This window comes from Marmota monax, unplaced genomic scaffold (genome assembly GCF_021218885.2).
Source record: "Marmota monax isolate L192 unplaced genomic scaffold, Marmota_monax_Labrador192_F-V1.1 WCK01_AAM20220418_F8-fsc00204, whole genome shotgun sequence".
Lineage (NCBI taxonomy): Eukaryota > Metazoa > Chordata > Mammalia > Rodentia > Sciuridae > Marmota > Marmota monax.
Window position 1 is genome coordinate 2,221,916 of NW_026695247.1, and position 26,274 is coordinate 2,248,189.

At 48.2% G+C, this 26,274-nt stretch overlaps 1 protein-coding gene and 1 long non-coding RNA gene across 3 annotated transcripts in view; one reads left to right on the plus strand and one right to left on the minus strand.

Annotated features, from left to right (window-relative positions):
- Positions 1-471: 471 nt before the first annotated feature.
- LOC124076372 (uncharacterized) lies at positions 472-4,901 on the plus strand. Its single transcript, XR_006846332.2, has 3 exons — positions 472-1,374; positions 1,476-1,558; positions 4,210-4,901. It is a non-coding gene; the product is annotated as an uncharacterized LOC124076372 (long non-coding RNA).
- The window catches only part of Edar (ectodysplasin A receptor), a 91,455-nt gene continuing 67,974 nt past the window's right edge, over positions 2,794-26,274 (minus strand). Inside the window, exons 5-12 of one of the 2 annotated variants that reach the window (XM_046420249.2) lie at positions 22,336-22,421; positions 15,444-15,530; positions 13,745-13,870; positions 13,569-13,643; positions 13,239-13,311; positions 11,695-11,854; positions 10,234-10,294; positions 2,794-5,655 (exon numbers count right to left, since the gene is read on the minus strand). In XM_046420249.2, coding sequence (XP_046276205.1) covers positions 5,333-5,655; positions 10,234-10,294; positions 11,695-11,854; positions 13,239-13,311; positions 13,569-13,643; positions 13,745-13,870; positions 15,444-15,530; positions 22,336-22,421 — 991 coding nt within the window. In that variant the 3' untranslated portion in view covers positions 2,794-5,332. Of the gene's footprint in view, positions 5,656-10,233; positions 10,295-11,694; positions 11,855-13,238; positions 13,312-13,568; positions 13,644-13,744; positions 13,874-15,443; positions 15,531-22,335; positions 22,422-26,274 lie in introns of both variants that reach the window. The other variant, XM_046420248.2, reaches the window with a different exon arrangement.

Below are 26,274 nucleotides of genomic sequence, written 5' to 3' on the forward strand. Positions count from 1 at the left end.
AAAGACCTGTCCTCTAATTCCACACAGGGATCATATGGCTCTCCATGTCCCTTCTAGGCCATACGGTTTGAGGTGAAGGAAAGATTCGAGTGCCATAGACTGAGGGACCTTTTGTTGACCTAACTAACTCCATTTTGCCTTCTGTGTTCGTTCTCTCTCTCTCTCTCTCTCTCTCTCTCTCTCTCTCTGAGTCACTCTTCCCTGCAGTCACCTTGGATTCCAGGAACAATAAGTCTGTTGGTTAAACATCTTGTGACAAAGAGCCGAAACTGCCCCCCAAGCGGCAGCAAGTTGCTGACAAGACTCTGCTTGGCCAATCCTGAGGTAATGATCAACCAGACCACAGCCTGGCCTAGAGCAACAGCTACCCAGGTCCGCCACCCTTACCTGTGTTCCTTTCCTGTGTAACCCCGGGACTACCATTAGCACCTTAGAGACAGATTTCTCTCTGTTCTTCCCAGTGCAGTCACACTGAGAATAAACTCCCTTCCTGCCTTCCCCACAGCCATCTCTTGGATAGGCCTTTGGGGCAGGTGGCCAGACCTGCACATTTGAGAGCCCTGCAGCTCAGCCTTTGGCCCAGTTCCGGTAACAAGACCTGCATTTGGGCAGTCAGCCCAACTGAGCCACTGGGCCTGGGTGTGGCACACAAGCTTTCCACCCGCTGGTGCAGAATCCCCGGCCAAGCGAAAGCTGCTGCTGGCATTTCATTCTGTCAACACACTCAAATGGACCCCGCTGGGAAGTGCATTTTGACAGAGTGCTGCCCCTACAGTTGTTAGCTTCTTCCACTTCACACTTGTGGAAAGCAGAGAGGCCTTCGAAGATGTCCTCCCTAGGAGCTATGAATATGTCACCCCACCTGGAGAAGGGGCCTCACAGATGAAGGATCCTGGTAGGGGGAGCTGATCCCCAATTGTCTGTGCGCACAATGGATTCACAAGGGTCCTCATGAGGTGAAGAGGGAGACAGGAGGGTCAGAGAGGAGCAGAGAGTTTGAAGGGAGGCCACTGTGGGCCCGGAAGACAAAGGAGCCATGAACTGCAGAGTACAGGCTCTCGATAAGCTGGAAAACGCTAAGAAATGGATTCCCTTTTAAAAGTTCTAGAAGGAACAGAACCCTGCAAACATATTGATTTTAGGACTTCTGACCGACCTCCAAACTATAAGGTAATAGACTATGTTGTTTTAAGCACTAGATTGTAAGTGATACAGCAGCCTCAGGAGACCAACACACCTGTTAGATTTGCATCATGCGTCCCAATTCTTTACCTGTCTGCTACAGTTTGGATCCTGAGTGTCCCCCCCAAGGTCCATGGCTACAGGTTTGCTTCCTGGGGTGATGCTGTTGGAAGGCGGTGGACCCTTTCGGAGGTAGGGAGGTCTTTAGGTCATTGGGGGCATGACCTTTGAAGGGTACAGTAGGACCCCAATTCTTCTTCCTTTCTTTTGCTTCCCAACCATGAAATGAATAGTTTCGACACGCACTTCTGCTGTGATGTGCTGCCTTGACATAGGACCAAAGGAATGGGGCCAAGGAACCATGAACTTGAAAACTGTAAGTCAAAATAAGCCACTTCTTTTTTTGAGTTATTTGGAATTATTCTCTTTATAAGTTATCAAGTGTTTGTTACAGGGATGGTTAGCATAAAAGGACCAAGCTGGGCTCACGCTTCAGGGATCAGCAAAAGTCTTTTTTCAGGAACAGAATGACGCTTCTGATGGACCCACTTTTCCGATGGAAAATGAGCCACTGGCCAAAGCGGGGATCTGGGCTTATATAGGTTATACTGAGAGGTTTGGGCACTGGGGAATTTGGGGTCTGTTTTACTGGGTGAGATGGGGGGGTCTGGGGTCAGTGATCAGTATCTGGAATTTATCTTTATTGGGTTAGATGGAGGGTCTTGGGTCAGTGGTCAGTATCTGGAAAAGGGTTTGTTTTGGGAAGGATCAATGCTTTGGTCTCTTCCCAGAGACAGTCATTCCAGACCTGATGGATATCTCCTCCCTGGAGCCTGTCTTATCATTGGAAAAAAATATATTGGAAAGGAATCAATGTATTGCCTTCTCTCTCATTTCCTTTCCCCAAGTCCCACTATTTTGGGGTTTGCCATTTTCCATATCCTATAGGGATAACACTTTCTCATATGCATGTCCTTTTCTGCTTGATTAATTCCTCGTGCAAATGGGGTGGAGTCTCCCTCTTGACTCTGGACTCTGGATTTGGCTGTGTGACTTTGGCCAATGGGACAAGCCAGAAGTGACAAGAGAGCAGTTTGAACCCAGAGACTGCCTGTTTCTGCTCTTGAGACTTTCTGTCACTGCCATAATGAGGACATGCTCAGGCTCACTGACTAATTGGAGGAGGAGGATGGACGGTGGAACAGAGCTGCCCAGTTACAGTTTCCCAGAAGGCAGCGGCCCCAGCCTGCTATATTTAACTGAGCCCAGCCCAAATCAGATAACCGCCTAATGACCCCTATTGAACCCGGAGCCAGAATGAGAAATGACTGTGCTTTAAGCCACTGAATCTGGGGTCAGTTTTGGTTACACAGCAGTAGTTATGTGACACATTGCTTTATGAGCTAATGGTAACAATTTGGAAGGCAATGCTCCAGGTGGTTTTTACACCATCTCCTTGTAAGACTTGCTGCTGCTGATGAATGGCCCGGCCATGACATTTTAGGCATTTCATTTATGGCTGGATGCAATCCTATAGTCTAATCATACACAGAAGACAGCAGTCAGACCCTTCTCCACTCACATTCCCCATCAAGCACACAAAGATACCAGTCTGCGGGACTCCTTTTATTAGCAGGTTTATTGCGATTATAAAATATAATAAGTTATATATACAGAAATAGATTAAGTGTCCACAATTAAGACTTCACTGGCTAAGGGCCACAGATCTAACCTGGGGTGCTCACTAAATGCTTTTACGTATTGCAAAATTGGACTGTTTCCAGACAAAATGGCAGGATGGAGAGTCCCAGCTTTGTCAATAAGAATCATTTTGGCCTCACTGATTATGAATTTCCTAGTGTAGGCAAAAATCTCTATGGAATAAACCTTTCTTGGATTTGTTTCCAAATAAGTAAATGACAAGGGAATGTGCAACCATATAAGGACCAGCTCCTGAAGAATGGCAGGTTGCGAGCCAATGGAGCATGCTCCATGTTCGCTGACCTCTGGCCTCCAATCCAACAGAGTGAAACGAGGCCAGCCTCCAACCACCCCAGAACAGCCTTCCCTAAGAACACTGTTTAAAGGAGGGTGTGAGCTGTTATCTTGGGCCTACTCTCTCATCACATGTGACATTTTCAGTCTAATTAAGGGTAGACTCTCATCATCATTATTGCAAAGCAGGGGGAAAGGGGCACCGCAGGATTTCGAAGAGGAATTAAAAGGATAATTAAGCTTTGCTGCGGAGTATTTAGCTTGCAGGATACACCAAATAGACTCAGAAAAAAACAGCAGCAAACAGACACAGTAAATGATGATATTAAATATTCAGGACCTAATTATGATCCTCTCACAGTATGTTCTACATTCAGCGGTGGGAAATTGCTTGTTGGCTTTAAACATACGACTGATTTCCCCCCAAAGCGTTTGTTCAGTCATGCGACTTATAATTTTAAAAGCATCGCTTTATAAGTCAGGGACTTTATTTTCATTTAGTAATCACCACAGTCAGACCTATCAGGAGGGGGTTCGGCAGCAAGTTCAACATTAACCCCCTGGTGTGATCACTACTCTGCCCGCCCCCCCCAGCTCTTGCCAACTGCAGGTGGAATTAGAGAATCTGCCAAGAACAATGCCAGTTTATTAACTTTATCTCTATAAATGTTGTGTCAAACAAGTGCAGTTACTGTGAAGATGCCAATTGTGAGCTTTTCTGTTTTTACTCCCCTTCTGCTTGATGACCCACACTTTATCTGCTCCCTGGAGTGCCTCCAGGGCCAGGCATTTCTTTCAGTGTTCCTTCCTTTTCTTCTCTTTCTTTCTTCATTTATTTTGACTGGGGATTGGACCCAGAGCACGGTACCACTGAGCCACCACCCCCCCTTTTGAGACAGAGTCTTGCTAGGGTGCTAAGACTAATCTCGAATTTGAGATCCTCTTGCCTCAGCCTCCCAAGTCAGTGGGAAGACAGGCGGGTACCACCACTCCTGGCTTTACTTTCTTTTTGCCCACTTTTCTTGACGACAGAATTAAAGGCCCAACCTCTCGTTTGTGAAAGTCAAACTGAAGCTGAGGATGGAGAAGAAAATGGCCCAGGACCCAGTCTCGGACTCTGCATTGCACCCCAGGCTCCACTGTCCCTGACTGGCTCAGAGAGCTGAGTCTGGAAACCCTCACAACACGACCTCACCTACACGTCTTGGACGCTCTTGCCATCTAGAACTATGTACGGCTGAACTCTCAGGATGTCTTCATGTACTTGAGCAGAGGTGACCACTCATATCTGTTTAAAGCAAAAATATTGCCTGACCACATCATGACTGAAGCTGCTTGCGTCCTTGAGTGTTGCTGCCCCCCGAGGATCATGCTGGCCTAAGGGTGAGAGTGGAAGGCCATTCATACATGATCTAGACTGCTCACTTCCTCGATCTCTGCAGTCAAGAACCACATGTCTGCTGACTGGACAGACACATGACTTGCATGCAACAGCAGGACAGAGTGAGTGCTTCCACTGGACAGCCGGTAGGAACGTGGGTGACCCTGAGGACAGCTCAGGTTATCCCAATGAAACCACACGGACACCAGCAGACTATGAGGGAACCTGCGCTTTGTAACCATTTGGCCACAATTTTTGAGCTGTTTTCTTCATGGATGCCCTCCTTCATCACCCCTGTGGGAAACCTCACTTCTTAGCATCTTTATTACATTTTCTCAGTATCCCTCTTTTAGCTCATTTGATCTCTTCTGGTGAAGTGGTGTGTAGACGTGTCTTCCATCTCCCACTGAGTGTAAGCTCCTTAAAGCAGGGTCAGATTCCTCACTTGTGTTGTCCCCACGTGGTTTGAGTACCCAACAGTGTCTGTTGAGTGAATTGATGGTAGGCTGGCTGGCTGGCCCCATCAACGAATAAATATTCATTCTGTCTGGTGAGGTCAAGTGGGGAGCTGGGAGCCTCCCAGCTTTAATCCTTTCTCTTCTGTTGGATTGGAAGACAGGCCTCGTTTCCCCTTGCTCCTCGGAGCAGCTGAAGGCATGCGGTGACACACCAGGAAAAGCCTGGATTGTGGCAGGCTGATGGCGCCACTCACAGCTGCAGAGACCTTGTTGGTTGCCTCGCTCATCCCAGGGAGGACAGTCCGAAGCATGCTCCTCAGGGTGCAGTGGGGGCTGGGGAGGTGGGTGGCACCGCCCCGGCCCACTCCAGTATGTCTGCACACAAGGACTCCACAGCATCCAGCCGCTCAATCTGCACCAGTTTTGTGAGCAGCTCTGGGATGCTGTAGCCCGCCGTGCTGATGCGGTCGAAGAGCTGCATGCCATCTGTCATGCCCCCAATCTCGTCCCTCTTCAGCCCAAAGCTCTCAGCAAGGTGGCGCCAGGTTTTCACAACCGCCTTCTCAGAGTTGTATGTGGAGCTGAGCATTCGGCTTGTCTTCTCGAGGCAATCAAACGGCAGCTCTGTGGGGCTGAGACCTAGGAGAGCAACAGCTACAGTCAGACTTCACAACGCACAGCTACCCAGAGGCTCAACACCACTCAAGATCACTTTGAAAAAAAAATTCTACCAGATGCTTAAATGAGAATTAACACCGATTCTGCACAATCTCTTCCCCAAAACAGAAAAGAAATATTTCCCAACTTGATATCTAAACTAGACCAAGACAGTGCAATGAATTGCATGAATAAAAATACAAAATCCTTAACAAGATATTATCAAATAGAATTCAACAATGCAACAGTGCATTATATGCCATGATAAGTCACATTTATTCTAGGGATACAAGGCCGGTTTAATATTAAAAAATAGTGTAATCCATTCACAAAATTAACGTAAACCATGTAGAAAAAGTCTAGAGCTACATTATACTGAATGGTTGAAAAATGGTATGCTTTTTCCTTTGAGATCAGGATCAAGGCAAGATTTCTGCTCTCACCACTCTTATTTGACATGGTGTTAGAAGTTATAGCCAGAGCAATAAGGCAAGAAAAGGGAAGCAAAGGAATCTAAAAAAAAATCCCAAGAAATCTAAAAGAAAAATTCCATATCTTATAAGTGAATTCAGCAATGTCACAGGATACAAGAGAAATATATAAAGATCCATTTTATTTCTATATACTAGCAATGTATAAAAAATGCATTAAATATACATCTAAAAACATGTTTAGAATGTTCTGACAACCTTGCAATGCTGATGAAAGAAATCAAAGATGATCTAAATGAATTAACAGATATACATTTTTATGGATCAAAAGACAACAAAATAAAGTATTGAATATTTCCAGCAGGTTTGCTATATGTACAGGCTTGATTCAATTGCTATCAAAAGTCCAGCCAGTAATCCCAGCAACCTGGGAGGCTGATGTAGGAAGATTGCAAGTTCAAAGCCAGCCTCAGCAAATTAGTGAGACCCTGTCTCAAAAAAAGTAAAAGGTGAGTGGAGGGGTGAGGGGAAGGTGGGTGCTGGAGATGTAGCTCAGTGGTTAAGCACCCCTGCGTTCAATCCCCAGTTACAAACAAACAAGCAAAATCCAAACTAGAAATTTTTAAAAAGTTTTTTTTTTGAAAGTTGTAAATGAGCAAAATACCTTTATTTTTATTTACTTATTTTTATGTGGTGCTGAGGATCAAACTCAGGGCCTCACACATGCTAGGCAAGTGCTCTACCACTGAGCCACAACCACAGCCCCCAAGCTAGACATTTTTTTAAAAAATATCTTTTTAGTTGTAGATGGACACAATATCTTTATTTATTTACTTATTCTTATGAGATGCTGAGGATCGAACCCAGCGCCTCACATGTGCTAGGTGAATGCTCTACCACTGAGCTACAATCCCAGCCTCCCAAGCTGGATGTTTTGTATGGAGAGGGAAGATGATCCTAAAACTTGTGTGAAAAGAATAAGGAACTAGAATTAATAAAGGAATCTTGAGGAAAACAAAAAGAATAAAATGGGATCGATCTGATTTCAAGACAGATGTCTTTATGAAACATATACAGGGATCAGGGCTGTGTCGTGTTGTCAGCAGGGCAGATTCACAGAACAATGCAACAAGAGAATCTAGAAAACAGACCTACACAAATATGCTAAACTGATTTTTTGACAAAGGTACAAAAGCAATTCAATACAGGAAAGATAGCCTTATAGCAAATGGTCCTGGAGCAACTGGCATCAATAGGCAGATCAACCAACTAAAAAACAAAACAAACCAAAGCAAACAAGTCCACTAAAGTTCCACATCTTTTTTTTAAAGAGTTTTAATATTTATTTTAGTTTTCGGTGGACACAATATCTTTGTTTGCATGTGGTGCTGAGGATCGAACCCGGGCCGCACGCATGCCAGGCACGCGCGCTACGCTTGAGCCACATCCTCAGCCCCTCCACATCTTATTAAAATTAAACTGATCAACTGATCATGAACTTAAAGGCACAACATAAAAACTATGATGCTTTTAAAATAAATATACACGGGAAGATCTTGGGAATCTAGAGCTAGGCAAAAAGATCTTCACCTTGACAACACAAGTCCAATCCATAAAAGGAAAACCTGATAATGAATTTGATAAATTTGACTCCTAGAAATTTAAAACTTGCCCCCTGAAGAACCCTGTTAAGAAAGTGAAAAGACAAGCTAAACTAGCTACAAAAGGAGAAAATATTTGCAAACAACAGAAGCCTGGTATCCAGAATATATAAAGAACCCTCAAAACTAAGCAGCAGAAATAATCACCCAATTGGGCAAAGGTCATGAAGAAACTTCCTACTAAAAGGTGTCTTTTAACAGATGGATGGTAAATAAGCATAAGAAAAGATGTTCAAACATCAGGGAAACAAAACCCAAGGAGATACCACAACATACTATCAGAATGGTTAAAATAAACTCTTGAGGATATGGAGAAACTGCTAGTGAGAATGGGAAACCATTCAGCCACTTTGGAAAAGAGTTTGGCAGTTTTTAAAAGCACTAAACATGAAACTAGTGAATGACCTTACAATTGCACTCCTGTGCATTTATCCCAGAGAAACGATGATGCCTTGTGTTCTTGCAAAGCCTGTGCTCAAATGTTTTAGCACCTTTATTCATAACAGCCCCTACCTGGAATAAACCCAGGTGTCTTTTAACAAGCAAAGGGTTAAACCAACTGTGGTCTATCTGTATCATGGAACACTACTCAGCCATAGAAAGGAACTGTTGACACATTCAACAACCTGAATGAATCTCCATCAAGTTATGATCCACATGAACAGCCAATCACATGACTCCATTTTAAAAACATTCTTAAAATGACAAAACTATAGCAATGGGAAACAGGTTAGTGGTTGCCAGGGGCTAAGGCAGTGACGGGGTGAGTGGGAAATGGAACAGAAGGGGTCCCTGTAGTGATTGAAAGGGTCTCTTATCTTCACTGTGATCATTCTCTATATCCTGGTTGTGACTTTTATGTGACATTTTATGTCAACATTAGGAGAACCTGTGTAAAGAGGACACAGGACCTCACTGTCTCTTACCACTGCACGGCAGGAGTTATCTCGCAATAAAAAATTTAATTGAAAAACAGAACCCCCCAAAAACCATGATGCCCAGGTCTCTCTCCAGATTAGTTACATCAGGCTCCTGGGGCAGAGGGGATGGGCTGGGTAGGCAGAGATGGTGTTAAGAGGTACAGGTGATCCCAGCATTCCGCAGGGCTGGGCCCTGCTGCTCCGAGGGTCTCGGCCTTGGCTGTGTGTCAGCACCTCTGTGGGACTATGAGGCACTTGTGCCTGAGCTACCAGCTGGGTGGCCAAGGGCACAGGGCTTCAAGTTTTCACCCTGCCAGGGCTCCACTTATGTTCAAGTTTTCTAAAATCAGCTTGAAAACCAGTGTCCCAGGGGTATGGACTCTTGAAGCCAAGATATTCTTTGGACTAGCGAAGAGCTTTCAGGGCGCTGGAACACAAGTCCCAGAGCATCTTCTCGTGGGCAGCCGGCAGCCCCTGGCCACACCAGGCTTGATCGGGCAGGCTCGCTGGGCATGTCTTTATGGAGAGACACCACATTTTGGAAGGCAGCCAAGAAGACTTCTTGGCCCTGGAACTCACGCTCCGCAGCTATGTCTGGCCAAGGGAGCTCCTACAGCCTGTCGAGGTTCAGTGGGCTGCACCCAGGAGCCATCCACCCTGCACCTGGCTTTGCTCGTTCTGCTGGACTGAGGTGTGTGAGGTGGTGTGTGGGTGTGGGTGTGCCAGCGAGGAAGCAGGGAAAACCCCTGCCCTCAGCTGTGAGGGGTTTAACTTTGGGGTGAACAGAAGGTAACAAAGGGACTGGATTCTGCAGCCATTGGATTACAATTTCAGACTGCAGTGTTTTTGTTGCTTCTTACCCGCCCACACCAGGTATGCCTCGGGTTACCACAAAGCAGTCTGAATTTGCTTCTTAGGAGGCAGCTTGGGAACAGAGGTGGGAGGCCCTGGAAGGCCATTATACTTTGTGAACCTCAGGAGGGAAGGGAAAGGACTGCTAGGTACAGCCCTGTGCTGCATGATGATGTTTCCATCAAGGACAGACTGCAAATACCATGGTGCTCCCGTAAGATCGTATGACATTATAGTGATACCGTAGTCATCTGGTTGGTGTGGAGACCCACTGGTGTTCATGCAAGAACAAAATCGTCTGTGCATTTCTCAGAGTGTGTCCCACTGTTTGTCACCACTGACTGCACTGGATAAATAACTGATGGTGATATTTCCCAGCTGATGATGCCCATGGACTTGGCATTGTAGCTACATGTTCCTCACCCCACTTGTCAGTGCCCTGAGCACACACCTGGGGCTGTCTCCTCTCCTGTGAGGGGAAAGGCCACGGGAAATGCCAGGGAGATGCCTCAGACTAGCTGAAGCCAAATTCCTTTACCCTCTACACCCGAAGTCAGTGCAGGTGGCTATTCTGAGTGGAGAGTGACAAGTCAGGTAGGCGACTTTCCTTAGTACCCCTTCCCACAATTGATGTCAGGGCAGGTCAGTGGGGATCACTTCAGGCAAGTGTCCTCTGGGCAACTTTTTCACACTTACCTTCGACGACACCGCACACATTGGCATACACATCCAATATTTTTTTCCTTCTGCTTTGGATCTACAAAAAAGAAAGAAAGAAAGTTAAGATAATGTAATGATGCAGAAAGGGACACAATAGTAGCGAAGAACCAAGTCTCCTATCTTAGTACTGGCAGTAGGGGCTTTGCCCTGATAGCTGAACCAATCCTTCAGGCAAAAAACAGTCCGAACATAGCAGGAAGAAGGATTTCCTTAGGTTTTCCACAGAAACACCTTTGGTGCACACCAGGGGCGCTTCTTAGGTTAACTAAACACCTGCCGTCGCTGTGTTTGAAAGCATGGTGGTGGGGATCCCCGGTTGGCCAGCATTCAGCAGCCAGCAGAGCTATGGGGGACTCTCTTTCCTGGAGCAGATAGCTCTTTGCAAGGAAAGGTGCTGAGAGGCCCTGGCTGAAAAGTCCTGTGGCCATAGCCATTCAACTCTTGTAGCAACCCTATAGGCCTCTAGGTCTCTGCAAATGGTGGCCCTTTAAGAAAGGTCGCTGAACACAGGGCAGCCCAGAACAGGGTGTCCCAGCAGGACCAGGCCAGACCAGGATCCCAGTAGGACATTTCACCAACAGGGACGTTGCCAGGCAACAGAGCTGCCTGGAAGCATCGACTAAACATAGCATGTGCCCCCAAACATCACTTCAGGGTGGTTGGCTTTAGGTGGTAAAGCCCTGTGGACAATTTGTACTACTTATATATGAAAGATACAAGAAATATCTTTTTTTTAAATCTATGATCTATCATCATCATCATCATCATCATCATCATCATCACCTAATAAATCATTCTATACTTCCTGGATACTGAAATCTGCGGATGCTCAGGTCTCCTATATAAAATGGTGTAGTATTTGCATAGAGCCTATGCACACCCTGCTACCTACTGTGTCACTTTTAGATAATGTAATAACTAATACGAGGCAAATGCTGTGTCAGTAGTTGTTATACTATATTGTTCTAGAAACCCCGATGTGGAAAACCATCTGTACGTGTTTAGTACAGACCCAGTTATTGTTTGTTTGTTTGTTTGTTTTACTATTTCATAATGTGGTTGGTTGAATCTGTGAATGCAGAATCTGCAGATAAAAGGACTGACTGTGACATGCACGTTTTGTATATGTGTACGTGGCGGATACATACCTGTCCGTTTACAAAGGTGTTTTTTTTTTTTTTTTCTCTCTCTGGACTCTGGCTAAGTGATTTTAAATATTTTCTACAGCTTATTTCCCTTTTCATCTATGAAACCATATAATGAAAGGAAAAAGTTGTCTATTCATGGCTGTCTTGTCAACCTGTCACTCTGTCCAGTACCCTCGCTTGGACACCGTCTCACAGGAACGTATGCGATAGGAAAGTCTTGGCTGGTGGCGAGAGGCCACTGCACGGTTCGTGGTGGGTGTGGGCAGAGTGCCATAGGTCAGAGCCTCACCCCAGCTGACTTGTTGTAGGTGGCAGACTTCTCCCTGGCCAGGTGCACCAGCGACAGCAGACACAGCTCCGGGGAGCCCTGCTTGTCGGGGGCTGGCTCCTCGTCACTCTCCACGCTCCGGCCCAGCAGCTGTTCCTTCTCAGAGGAGGCGTCGCTCTCACTGGGGAACCAGAGGGGCGCTTGTTAATAGTGGGGGGGGGGCCACAGCCCTGGCAGTCTCCCGCAGTGCCCTGTGGCCCAGGTGTGGACAGTCGGGTGCCGGGAGGTGCTCCTCCTGCATTTATGATGCATCTGCGGCCTCCAGGTGAGGAGACCTGAGACGGGAAACTCACACCTGGGTTCCCTGATCTTTTCCAGGGGAGCAAGTCCCACGTGGAGAGACCTGCAGGTGTCTGGGGGGCGGCAGGGAGTCCACGCAGGTGCAGCGGGAGCCCCCAGGGGCCATGGGCTGCCATCGAGGGTCAACCACAGTATGAAATAGTAATAAAAAAAGATTGGTCTTCAGGCCCTCTGACACACAGTGGATGCCCAAAACGTTTTCACTGAATTTGTTCTAGATTCCTGTCTTTCATCTCAATAAGCACCGAGCTCAACCTTGCGTCTTCATGTTAAGCAGACAAGATCATGTGGCTGCCACTGAATCCGTGCAGGTCTTCAAGAAACACTGGAAACAAAGCGAGTGGGGCCCCGTGCCTGGGAAGCCCCCTCTTGGCTAGTGAGGCTTCCTCGCTGGCTGTGTGCCCTGGAGGGTGGGCAGATTGGGTGGTCATATGAGACAGGCCTGGGCTCATGCCACGTTACTGTTCTTTGCCCAGGCCACACAGGACCCAGTGCTGGTACTGGCAATCCAAATATATGAAAAACAATATTCTTTTTTTGTAGGCTTCCTTTTTTACTTCCTGTGGTTTGGCCGAAACCTTTTTTTTTTTTTTTCCTTTAAAAAGGATTGTATTTGCCAGTAACTGGGTTATAGCCATGAAGCCCATATGCAAACACAACCTCAGAGCCAGGATAATACAAATAAAATAAAAACAATGATGAAGGCCCTGCAGGCCTGCTTCCTCATTAGACTCGGGGGCCTTACTGGCATTGGCTGGCTCATTCCTGTCTCCACCTGGGACCAAGCCAGAGGGAGAGGCCACTTCCCCCTAGACCCCCATGAGGTCTAGTCACTAAGCCCCATGAGTGGTGGGCAGGGACCAAAGCTCAGGGCCTTGTTGTCTATTTTATAGTTTTCAGTTTTGATTTTTATTTAATATTTTTATATATGAGATAGTATGTGTTTTTTTCCAAGTAGGGTCCTCCAATTTCCCCCATATTGGGGTGAAACTCAAGTCACAGGACTTGCCTCTGTCTTTTTGACTACTTCTTTTTTTCTACTTTTGGGAACAAGAAATCTTGGAAGAACCCAAGGGGAGAGCTGAGACAAAACAGGACAACGCTGATGGGGGCGAGAGAAGTGGTTCCACTCGGGACCCAGTGTGGAGGGGCTGGGCCTGGGGCTGTGCCACCAGGTGGCCAGAGCCTGCCCCAGCTCCACATACCTCTTGGTGGTCTTTGCCGGAGTCGCTGTCAGCTTCTCAAATTCATCCTTCTCGGAGAAAATCACCACGTCGTCTGCAGGGAAAGAGGAGTCGGGGGGAGGGGGATTAGCAAATGCCCCCGGTTCTCAGCCTGGCTCCCCCTGCTCCTCCTCTTTGCAGAACTGCCTCGTGACCACGATGCTGCCAGGGTGAGACCGTCTGGGCGCACCTCCTGTCCGGAGAGGCACGAGAGCAGGGGCAGCCAGCCGGGAAGCTGGGAGGAGGGTGGACGCTGTCCACTGTAGTGCTGGACACCACGTGTGCGCTGGCACGCCAACTGTGTACACAGACCTGGGGCCTCCTTCTGCTCCTCCTCCTTGCTCACTGGGGCTTCCATGCTCTTCCCTGGGGGGCTGGTGCAGCAGGCTGGTTGGAGAGACAGGAGGGAGGGAGTGAGCAGCCAGGTTCCCCCACTGGCAAGGTGACAGAGTATCCCAGAGGGACGGGGAGGGACACAGGGCGGTCACCTGGGGCTGAAGGCTTCGTCTTCATGATGTAGAACATGATAATGAGGACGATGGCGATGGCCATGATGAAGATGGTGGACATGGCAATGATCAGGGCGGTGGCCAGGTGTCCTTGGCCCGAAAGCTCTGCTGGCATCAGGAGAGAGCAACATGAATGTCCCTGCAGGCTCTACTCCAGGCCTGTAGCCCTGACAGAATGACTCTACCACTGGGAGGCTTCCAGGACAGAGTCAGAGAGCTCAGCCCTCCAAGTGCGCTTTGGCCACCAGGTTAGGACGGCCCAGCTGTTCCCCTTGCTGCTCTCAAAGAGGATGATCCAGACTGGGTGGGGCAGGGTGCAGGTTTGCCTGGTTATTCCTGGGGTGCTTGCTCTTGGTTCTACTACTCTGGGAACCTGAGGGGAAGGTGGGGAAGAAGAGAAGCCCACCAACAAGAGTGTCTCAATGATGGCAAAAATCCATGTTTGGGTATTTCCAAGCAAAATTGAGGATTCAAGAGTCCACGTCTTGGGCTAGAGGTTGGATTCTGGCTTGGCCTCACACAATTTCAACCTCGGTGTAATAAGAGTCCCAGAGTAAAGGAGGGGCCTGGGCTGACCTGCTGTCTCTTACTGATGGAGGGGGGGTTTACTCATTTTCCCTGATTAATGTAGTCTTGGACCTATGGAATGATTTTTCTAATTCTCTAAAATAACCAAACAGGACCCTGCTTGTGAAGCAGCACCCAGGTGATCCACCACCCAAATAGGCAAGGGACAAGAATGTAAAGGTCCTGAGTCATTTGAGAGAGTCACCAAAGCTGAGAGCCTTGTGTGGGCTCTGAGCCTCTGGTGTCATCCTGGGTGCACCTGCAACATCCCTGGGTGCCAGCTATGAACTTCCCCTTGAGTCCTGGTGGAAGCGAGATGCTAAGTCCTAGTGGAGTTTCCCCGCCTCACGCTCTGATTGGTATGTAGGCAGCTGCACCATGATGCTCTGTGGGCTCTTGAAGGGGCCCAAGCCTCACAGAGACCATCTGTCAATATGCTCAAATAATGAACAGCATTAAAACCCAGGAGAGAGAAAGTCTGAGCCAGCTTGAGGGCTTGCTCTGGGAGAAATATTAGACTTCGCTGGGTGCAGGGGTTAGGGAGAATAACATCTACTTGTTGAAAATTAGAATTAAGATGTGAAGGTTGCTGGGGTTGTGGCTCAGTGGCAGAGTGGCTTGCCTAGCGCATGTGAGGCCCTGGGTTCGGTCCTCAGCACCACATAAAAATAAATAAATAAAATAAAGGCATTGTGTCTATCTACAACTAAAAATTATTTTTTTTTTTTTTAAAAAAAGATGTGAAGGTTGTCTGGTTTATATAAAACCTAGGAAGAGAATTGCTGTCAATTTCCGGCCAAACCAAAGCATAAGAGGCATCATTGTTCCTGCTCAGGGCTGTCTGAGCACCTCACCTGCTGCCCTGCCCAGCTGCCTTTACTGCCAGCACTTTCTAAAGGTTCAGGACACCGGTGGAGCAATCAATTTGACTCCTTGCAGAGATAATTACTAACTTCCAGCAACTGAGGGCTCCCAGTGTGATTCAGTCACATTAGGGAAGTGACTTCAGGTGTGGAAGCCACCATTATCACTACTGCACAATTTCTTCTCTTCCTCTTAACTTTAGTCGAGTCCCCTTAATTCCAGAAGATCACGCCTGGGCGCTCCTTACCTTTATGGGCATGTTGGAAGGGGGACAGGGTGCTGCCGCCAGAGGTACTGGGGGAGTTGGCAGAAACCCCCAAAGTGGCTCCCACACCTGCAAGGAGAACACAGTTACCTCAGGTGATCTGGTAAAGCACCACCTTCAAAGATTGAAAAATAACACACTTGGCAATAAAGTGAATGGATCTGGAATTCTACACCATGAATGGGCTTCAGGAGCGGGGGGGGGGGCAGGGGAGGCAAAATTTTTATTTCTTAGTGTGTTTAATGATCCTTAAAGAGTATTGGGACCTCTCAGGATTTTTGTTCTTTAAATAAAAAGACACATGTAGCAGGGTGTGATGGTGCACTCCTGTAATCCCAGTGGCTCAGGAGGCCGAGGCAGGAGGATTGCAATTTAGTGAGGCTGTAAGCAAACTAGTGAAACCCTGTCTCAAAATAAAAAGAGGACTGGGAATGTGGCTCAGTGGTTAAGTGCCCGTGGGTTCAGTCCCTACGCAACTCTGATAAAACTAAACAGTGGGCAGGTGTTGGGAGGTTGGGCAGCTTCACCGACTCAGTTTTCCTGTGAGCTGAGACAGTGCGTGGTGCAGACCATCAGCAGGAGGGAAGCATGTGTATTAAAGCATTATTAGGGTGAAACAATACTTGATTAATTTTTTTAATTACAAAGAGCAGGAATGTGTTCTTACTACCTTTTCTCGTCACTAAAGTAATATGTGCTCATGATTAAAAATCTGGAAAAAATAAGACCATGAGAAAGAAGTAAAAGAACCACCCGTGGCTTCACTGTCTAATGAAGACTTTGGCGTATTTCCCTTTAGAATTTTTCCAGGGACAAAATTTTAAAATAGTTCTGAATAAAGCATTCAAAAACAGAAACATTCTTCAGGGAGGGTCTTTGCCTTCTCCCTCAAACCTATGATTCCCGAAAACCCCTCTCTGGAAAAAGTGTCACTAAGTGGATCAGGACGGAAGGTGCTTTTACTATCAGACAAATCACAAAGGGACAAGTGTTATCTCAGTGGCCACAGGAGAGGGGGCCACACATTTCTCAGTCCTTATTCCATGTAGGACAAAGAGGAAATTCAGCAAATAAAACAGGGTAGAGCCGTGCATGGTGGTGCACGCCAGCAATACCAGCATCTTGGGAGGCGGAGGCAGGAGGATTGCAAGTCCAAGATCAGCCTCAGCAACTTAGTAAGACCCTGTTTCAAAAGAAAAGAATGAAGAGCTGGGGATGTGGCTCAGTAGGTAAGCACTCCTGGGTTCCAGCCTGGTCAGCAGACTGAAAGGCAGTTCAAGATGCAATTTTGTGCGTCTGTAAGATGCAGGGTGCCCAGAGTCTGAGCCTGTCGCTTAGGGCTGGGTAGAAACTGAACTGTTGGCTGGGCTCTAAGAAATATCACCTGCCCACTTTGGGCAAGATGTTTCCTTGCCTTTTTGGAGGATAACTGGAAGCTTTTCTTCTGTCTCCTGGGCCCCCGACTTATAATAAGCTGTGCTTTTGAAATTTAGCCTCCAGGACTGGCCTCACAACCAAAGTCCTATTAGGGGAGAAGCTGGTGGAAAGGGGAGCCCCTGACTGAGAGGTGCCTGTCTAAACAGCCACATGCACCTGTCAAATAAGAGAAATGCAGGCTGTGCCCCCTCCTGCTCACACACCTCAGTGAGCTCCCTTTGAATGTCTGCAGTGCATTCAGGGGGGGGCCTAACTGCAGATGTCATCGGGTGGAGGAGGAAAACAAACAGGACGTTGAAAAGAAGCTGATCTGTCAATTTGGTAAGGGGCTCGAGGGAGCTTAAGAGAAAAAAAAATAGCCCTGGGCTATATCTCTGGATGTTAGTCATCTTTGTCTCTTCTTGTCCCTTCTTGCTGGGGCTTGCAGGTTTGAGGCGGTGACAGGATTGGGAATGGGGACACAAGTAGGCTCAGGCCTGTAATCTAGAGAGGGACAAGGAAAGCAGCCAGGGAGGACAGACTTACGAAATGCTTCTGCACCCTGGTAGGGCTGCTTACAATGACATTGCCAAACAATGTGTGCTGCTGCTTGTCAAGACATCTTCCCGTCGACCAGCACGCACCTGCCCTGGCCAGCTGTGCCTCACCATGATGGACCGGACGTTTCCCCCAAACTGAACTCTAGCTGCTATCAACTGAGTAGCCCCAGACCATGTTGCTGTGGGGACAGGCTGGGTGCTCCCTGGAGAAGCTCTGCGCTCAGGACATTTGAGCACCAGTCGCGGCAGGAAGACAGGCTGCCCCCTTTTTCTCGAGAGCTCAGTCTCTTGCTGTCAGGTCTGGAGCTGAAGGCCTACATCTGCCCCTTATTCAGAGTTACATGCCCTCAGCCAAACCCCTCAAGTGCCCTTCTTGTTACTCTGGTTCTCATCCCAGCCTTCCCCGAGGTGGTGGCCCCAGGGCCTCTGGAGAATTGCCTCGAGGGGGACTCTTCCCCTGAGGATGCAGCAGATTCTGAGTCCTGTGCTGTGTGTAGAAGCAGCAGGACACACAGGTCACTAGGCAGGGACAGCAGAAGAGCAGCTAACTACTCAGTGACAATAGGCCCCTTCTCAGTGAGTTTGGTGCTTTGCAGGGCATGGTGCCTAGAATAAGCCCATTACCAAGCACAACAGCTGGTAAGATCTGGCACTAAAGCACGGACAGGGCTTAGTGGGTTGGGGCAGCACTGGGTGTGGTTTGAGGGAGGGCATCTGCAGGGCCTGGGAGGACTAAGTCAGGTCCCTGGTAATCACCCCTGGATGTTTCTGTAGCTTTTTAGGATGGTTAGAAAAAAATCCCCAGAGGAAACTAACACCTGCTCTCCATTACCCCTGAACCCTTGAAATACATCCTAGAATCACAAACATCTGCATGTTAATTTTTAAAAAAACATATCCATACAATGTTGAGTAAATGTAATGTATAAAAGAGGTCTGGGGAAAAACCCAGCACATTAAAACAGAGAATGCACATTGGAGTCAGAGAGGCCTGGATTATTCTTGTTCCTTGATCACCACCTGTCACCAGCCGTGGGTTAACAGACAAACTGGTTGGTGGTGCTGGGTGGGTATGGGTGTCGTCCCCACTGCCTGGCTGGAGAGGGCATGCTATATGCAGTTCTCCAGGGCAGCCTGTGGGAGCAACCATACCCCTGCCTACGAATTCTCCTGTTCCAGCTTTTGCTCTGCTCTAATGATGATTAACTCAGCAAATTCAAAGTATTTGGCATCTGGGAGGTTTCACTCCATTCCAAAGTGAGGCATGCATTTCCATGTCACTTGACCTCCTTGGGAAGGATCATTAAATGGAAATATTTCTCTATGTGGCTGGCTGGCTTCCTTCCTTCATTTTTTTTTGGAACGGTGTATTGAACCCAGAGTGCTTTTAGCATCCAGTCCTTTTTATTTTTCATTTTGAGACAGGTTTTTGCCTGGGGCTGAGGGTCTCACTAAGTTGCCCAGGCTGGCTTTGAACTTGTGATCCTCTTGCTTCAGCTCCTGAATGACTGAGGTTGCAAGTGGGTGCCACTGAGCCTGGCTTCATGTGGGTTTCAGTTGGGTGGTCAACTGTGGATCCATGTTCCCTTCCACGAGGACCCCGACTTTGAACAATGACAAGGTGTTGGATAATCGTCAGTGAAAACTGCAGTCTCAGAAAATTGGTAGATTTCCACTGCAGGTCTATACTAGGATGCAAGAGAGTGGAGATGGATCTGTTTAGCTCACCTGAGTTCTAGGCAGGACCAACTTGGGAAGCAGACACGGGGTGGGCTGCAGGTGCACAGCCTCACCTTCCTCAGGGGGACTTAAGGAGCCATAAGCATGAGGCTTAGTGGAGTTATGCCTCCACTCAAAGTGATGATAGGATATAATGGGGCGTTTGAGGGATGTTAATCCACACGATTTATAAATGTGCCAGTGTGTATGAGAGACTGGCTGGGATTTTCTACAAAGGGTAAACAGTTTAAAGAAAGATTTGTTTATTGGAGCTGTCAGTAAGGTGCCCCACAGCTGCGGCATTGGTGGAGCACCCTCTGGTGGCGGATCCTGGAACAATGGGCAGAATCCTCAGACCTCCCTAGTGGCACAAAGTGGGGTTACTAGAAACGCAGTCTCAGGCCCACCCCTGACCTGCTGCATCAGAATCCATCTCTGAAGAGGTACCTGGCAATGTGTGGCCCGCTGACGTTTGAGAAGTGCTTTGTAGAAATGGCTGGACGTGTGTTCTCGGAGGACAGGGCCTCCCTGTTGAGTTCTATAGCTCACATAAAGGACCTGGGGCCCTTAACCTGCACCCTGCTTCTCCAACTTATAAAAAACGTGTTTCTGAATCAGCGGTGGACCCAGGAACATGTGGTGTCACAAGTGCTGCCGGGGACTCTGATGAGGGTCATGCCCTGACTCGTCTGCCTGGCAGTCACTCAGAGAAGACTTCATTTTATCAAGAATGGAAAAGCAGTCGGGCTGCACAGTAAGAAGGTGCACATGGGCCCGAGCCATAAAGTGAGGAGCGCTGTGGGCACCCTGGCCCTGTGTCCTGTGCTGAGCAGGCCCGGCCCTGACTCAGGCTCAGTCCTGGGCAGCATCTCCCCCGCAGTAGGCCACTACCCGCCCACTCCAGCAGTAGCTCCTTCACTGATTTCGAGTGCCGAGGTTGCTCTCTTTCCTCAGCAAGGTTCAGGATAATCAAACCAAGACAGGTCTCAGAAAAAGGCCCTCTGATCCACAACCAGGGGCCGACTGTGTGGTCCTGACACGTGCGGTTGCGTCAAATTCCTGGCTTTCCTGGGGTGGGACTGTGGGTGGCAGTCCTGTGAGTGGCAGTCTTGTGACTTCCCGGGGCCATGGTCATAACCATTCTCTACAGCACTGTGGTCTCTGAGCTCTGAGCAGGGGCCCTGGGTACAACGGTCTTCATATTGAACCCAGTGCAGAGGAAGTTTAGACCTGGAGATATTAAAATTTCCATTTCAACTCCACTCCAGGTCCCTGATCCAGGCAAGGCTCAGTCTACCATGTCGTCATGCCTGAGATCTAGCTGGCTGCATCTTCCCATTTACCAGATGGGCAAGCAGAGGCCTGATGACTTGTCCAAGGTCAACTCTAGGGAGAGCTCATAGGCAGCACAGCCTGGACTGGAGGTGTTCTTTTTCTTTTTTGGGGGGAGTGGGTACCAGGGATTAAACTCAGGAGCATTCAACCACTGAGTCACATCCCCAGTCCTAGTTCATATTTTATTTAGAGACAGGGTCTCACTGAATTGCTTAGCACCTCGATGTTGCTGAGGCTGGCTTTGAACTTTCCATCCTCCTGCCTCAGCCTCCTGAGCCACTGGGATCACAGGTGTGCACCATTCCCCCCGGCCACAGACTAGAGGTTTCTATGTTGGCTTTCTTCAGTGACGGATTCTAAGAACCAACCACGGGAGGCTGGGGTGTAGCTCAGTGGTAGAGTACCTGCCTAGCAAGGGTCCAGGCCTTTGGTGCACTGGAAACTGGTTGTCTGTTTAACAATTAAGGGCCGGGAGCAGGGAGGGTTATGCACTCCTTTTCAACATCTCCAGGACTCAGGGGACTCTGATGGCTTTCTCCTTGTGACAGTCCTCACTGTTGGACGGAGAGAGTTGCCCTGGCCCAGACTCTGTTGGGTTTTCTGGCTGGCATTTAGGGAAGGCCTCTGTGCCTGTGGAAGGCTTTTCCTGGGCTGCACAGGCAAAGAGCCTTTTCTAGTAAGTTGTGTGCGCCTGGCCAATTCCCACATGCAGACTTCATCCTAGAACTTTCTGGTATTGAATCAGTTTCCATTCTTCTAAAGAAGACGCATTAATTAGCCTTGGCGGCTGAGTGGCCCCAGGCCAAGCCCACAGCTTAGGGCCCCTGGGTCTTTTGTTTGTGAATTAATTGACATATGTCGGGGAAGGAAGATCAGCTTTAAAGAAATGCACTTCTATTAGTGCCAGGCTCATTTACTTAGGAAACTTGGAAGGGCGGAATGTCTATGCCGGCAGGGTGCCCAGTGCTCTGGCTTTGGCCAGCAGGTGGGGAGGGCACGAAGCTCCCCTGTTCTGCACTCCTTCCCTCCCTCCTCATAGCCTTTTAAAGGTGCAGCCCTGATTCTATTAGACTATGAGATTACGAGAAAGATTATGAGGAAATGGGGGTGGGCGGGCTTCAGCAAGGAGAGGCAGGGTTCCAGGGTGGCCTCCTTTTCCCTCTAGAACGGCATGGACTTGGAGGGTCACCCATGTACCCCGTTCCCTCCCAGTGGCCCTACGTTCTCTCTTCCTCAGTGTCCCCCAGACCACAAATCCAAGAGACCCACAATATACTCCTCTGAAGCAGAGGGCCCTGGCCCTTTCTCAGAAGTGAAAGACCAAAAGGAGATCAGGAAAGAATGAGGCCGGAAAGGTGTTTAAACCCACGAGATGATGGTTTATATGAGCTTTCTGTCATCTTTTTCATTAATTATGGTCATTTCTATATATTTAAGGCCTCATGTGTTTATGTGTGTGTGTGTGTGTGTGTGCGTGTGTACATGCACACACACGAGAACTTAAAATTGTCTAGCACCTTGCAGTATGTTTCAAAATATCCTTGCATTTGTGATCTCACTGGTTTTTCCAATAATCACATAGATGGAGGGGTCAGAGTTTAGTACTCACAATATTACAGATGAGAATGTCAGGGCTCACAGAGGTGAGGTGCCTGGTACTACAACCTGAGCTTCTGCTTCAAACTCTGTCCTCCATAGCAAACTCCCTGCCTTTGATCTTGCTTTTTGCTCTAGTTAATCTTATCTGGTGCTGGGATTGGCTTCTTTCTACAAGCCCCGGAAGTCAAAGTCAAAGACATGCATGCTGAACAAATAGGGTTCTGACGGAAGGGCAGAATACTCACATTCCTTGGTGTTGGGGGGAGCCAGCAGGCAGGAGTAGCAGACCATGCCGTAGATGTTCCTGGGTCTGTTTTCCAACATGTAGTAGCTGCAGGAGGCAAGACAAGACAAAGCAAGCCAGGTGAGGTGGGCACACCAGAGCAGGCACTGACCACAACAGACCGGGGCCTCTTGGCAGGCCTGTGATCAAAGCCGGATATGAGACAGCACAGTGGGAATCGGGAGCCCTGCTGCACCAGCAGCCCTTTAAAAATATGTATTTATTTAGGTGTTAGGAGCCCTTTTCGCCTACTGAGTTTCCTTGGGGGTTTGTAGCGTATCTTGAAATGGTACATTCTTTTTCTGATATTGGGCCAGTATGGGCCTTTCTTGTAATCTCTGCCTCCTTTTAGTTCCTTTCCTGAGAGATTTGTTGTTGTTGTTGTTGTTGTTGTTGTTGTGTGTGTGTGTGTGTGTGTGCATGTGCATGAGATCACCATTTTCAATCAACATCGTCCACCAGAAATATCCACGTGTCCCCCATGGTAGGCCCTGGGTGTTTCACCACGGGTTAGATGCTCATGGAGGAGAGACATCCCCTCAACGGGTTCCCTTCTCTGAGCCTGTAGCCTGGTGGGATTTTTAGCAAAAGTGTCTCTGAGTCCCTGGAACCCCTGGAAGTCCCAGAGTACCCAAGTCACTGCTGAATGCCACTGAATGGAGATGGCCAGCAGAGGATGGCTGTTGGAGACAGAAGGACAGCTGCACTGTCCAGACAGATCAATGCAGATGGCTTTAAAGATACCTTGAAATGCAACCAGGTCACAATGCAACCAACCGTGCTTGACCCAAAACACCTAGACAGCTGCAAGTGTTCACACTGGGGTTGCACAGACTCCTAGACAAGGACAAGTTATTCACTGCTTAAAATCCTTTATCCTCAAATGATGCTCTGGTCACTACACCAGCCCCATGACCACACTGACTGGCATAGGTCCTCCTGCCACTGTGGCCTGTGTGCTGTGCAGGACTCGACTCTTCTGCCTCCCCGCCTCCTGCTAACACAGTGACAAGCTGACACTGCCCTCTCCTCCTAGGCACCCCGGCTTCTTTCCTCTGCAGCCCTGGCTCTCACCGTGGCCTGCGCCTGTGTTCCATAAACACTCAGGGGTGATCACGGAGCCATTTATCACATTGTGAGAAGTTGATTAAATAAAGTAGTGAGCTGTTGCCAACACTTTCCCTTATTACAATTCGAGAGATGGAAAATCCCTCTCTGCTACTAGATTTTTCAATGGTTGTCTCCTAATCTCTTTTTTATTAGCTTTGCACCACGAAGGCCCCCACGGATGGCTGTGGTAAGTGACACAGAGTACAGGAGGGCCAGGGGCGGGGGGGGGGAGGGCCAGGGGCGGGGGGCGGGGGGAGTCTGGGCTCTGGCCTTCATGAGCTTGGACCATTACCAGAAACATCATGGGCATAATTGCCTGCCCTTCCTCAACGCCTTTTATCCTCAGATCCCTGAGTGTCTTGTAAACATTAATTAACCACTCTCCAAACACTCCTCTGAGAAGCCACAGTGGCCAGCCTTACAGTTAAGCCTTATGGAAAAAGCTTCTTCGAAACACATCCTGTGCCCTCTCTGGAGGCCATCTTTGTGAAGCAGGGCGCTGTGGGGACCAACACTGCATCTGCCCAGGGGTTCCTATCTGCCATGTGGCCTCATGAAGGTGACAGATGCCAGGTTGGCCAGGCAGCCCCACCTGCAGCTTTCCAATACCAGGTCCAGCGTACCACTTCTGGGAAACAGCTGTTAGGACTTCCTCCTCTGCCTCTTCCTCCCTATCAGGATTGGGTGCAGGAGGCAAGCCTTGTTCACATTTGCATTTCTGGCACTTTGTGCTAGGTACTCAGTTTGGAGAGCTCTCGATAAATATGGGAAGGACAAGTTAATCAATGACACCCAGATCTTCTCCATAGAAGTTCCAAGGGCTGAGTTAAACAGAAGCCCCCAAGAATGTTCCTGAGCTCTCCCCCCTTTCTGAGCAGGAGAACCACAGCCTTGCCCATCCTGTTACATACTGTTCAGGGCTCAGTCTTAGATAAAGCTCCAAAATCACAAAGGTAGGTGGGGCATGCACTGGGGCACTTGCATTTTGAGCATCTAGGGAGCGGCTGCATCTGTTGTGGCCTTTTTCAGGGTGTGTGTTGGGGTTGGGGTTCCTTTCTAATTCCCACGGGGGCTCTGGATGGCTCTATGCTCCTGCACTGACCCTGAACGTGCATTTGAACTCATCTGTGGGATGCTGTAAGTAATTTAGTGAAGGAGCCATTTTGAAAGCCTGTGACATTTTGAAACATAGGTTGGCTCCAGGAAACTGTCAGAAAGCTCCACTGCTTCACCTGGCACAAGAGTTAAATACCTTGTGGCCAGGTGCAGTGGCACATGCCTCTAATCTGAGTGCCTGGGGAGGCCAAGAAAGGAGGATTGCAAGTTCAAGGCCAGCCTCAGCAATGGTGAGGTGCTAAGCAACTCAGTGAGACCCTGTCTCTAAATAAAATACAAAATAGGGCTGGGGATGTGGCTCAGTGGTTGAGTGCCCCTGAGTTCCAATACTTGGTACACACACACAAAAATATCTTGCAATAAAGAGAAGCCACTTTTATCAGCAAGCGCATATTGCTTCCTGTAGAGAATACTTCTAAATGTTAGGTTTTTCTCTTAGGACAAACCTGAACTCCTCATGGTATAGTATAACCTCTATCTCTCACTCAGGGCTAGATACGAATGGAAACAGCCATCTGATAGAATTTCATCAATTTGAAGTTGAGTGTTCCCTTAGGGATCTGTGACCCACCAGGGTGTCAAGTTCTTCCTTATGGAAAGGCCAGTTTCCTACTCTTTGACCCGTATTTTGATTTTCCCCTGTATCTACTGGGCTTACAATGGGCTGATATCCTGCTGAGTCCATTCTAAGTTAAAAACATTGTTAATTTGAAAATACATTTATGTAACTAACTTATTATATACATCCTAGCCTAGCCCATCTGGGAGCACTTACATCAGCTTACGGTTAGGCAAAATCATCTCACACAAAGCCTATTTTATAATGAGGTGTTTACTATCCATGTTATGTACTGAGTGCTATACTGAGAATGAAACACAGGAGTACTCACCCTTAACTTAAGGTTCACGTACGTTAAATGTGGTTCCTACTGAATGCATATTGCCTTTGCACCATTGGAAAGTTCAAAAAAAAAAATTGAACCTTTATAAGTTGGGGTGGCCTGTAATTCTTTTTTTCTTTTACTTCCCTGTTCTTTCTGGATCCATTAAGTTGTATAACTCCGGCCAAGATTCAGTTTTAATGGGGTCTCTAGAATCTTCTATCCAGAGAGTGACTTCCTCCAGGTCAATAGATACAGATTTCCCCTGAAGAGTCTCCTTTCTCATTACCCTTAAGCTTGCAATGGATGAGCCCTGAGATGTTCAATTTCCCTCCAACATGTTGGCAGGTAGGGCCAGTCTCTGTGTCCTTCTCCAGGCACCAGCTCTGTAGAGTGTCCTATTGGAAGGGAATGGTGTGGCGTGGTGCGGAGCCTCAGGAGTTCCTCTGGGGGGAGGTAGAGACGCTGGGGAGGTTGTGAAAGCTAACCTCTCCCTTGCCTCCTGTTTTGGTTCCTGGTCCTCCCACACACAACCTTTCCCAACAGGAAAGCCCCATGGGCTGCTCATTGTTCAGTGAGTGTCTCGGCCACATTCAGATACAAAGGGGAGGCTGCAAAGAACGAGGAGCCGGCACCTGCCAAACCACAAGGGAGGGGAGAGGGCCAAAGCTGCCTTGGTGTTAGAAAGACAAATAGGAGGTAATCTGCATCCGCAGCCCAATAACCACAGGGATTCGGGAATGAAAACCGCCTTTCATCGAGCTAATAATGCCAACTTGCCAAAATGCTTTGTA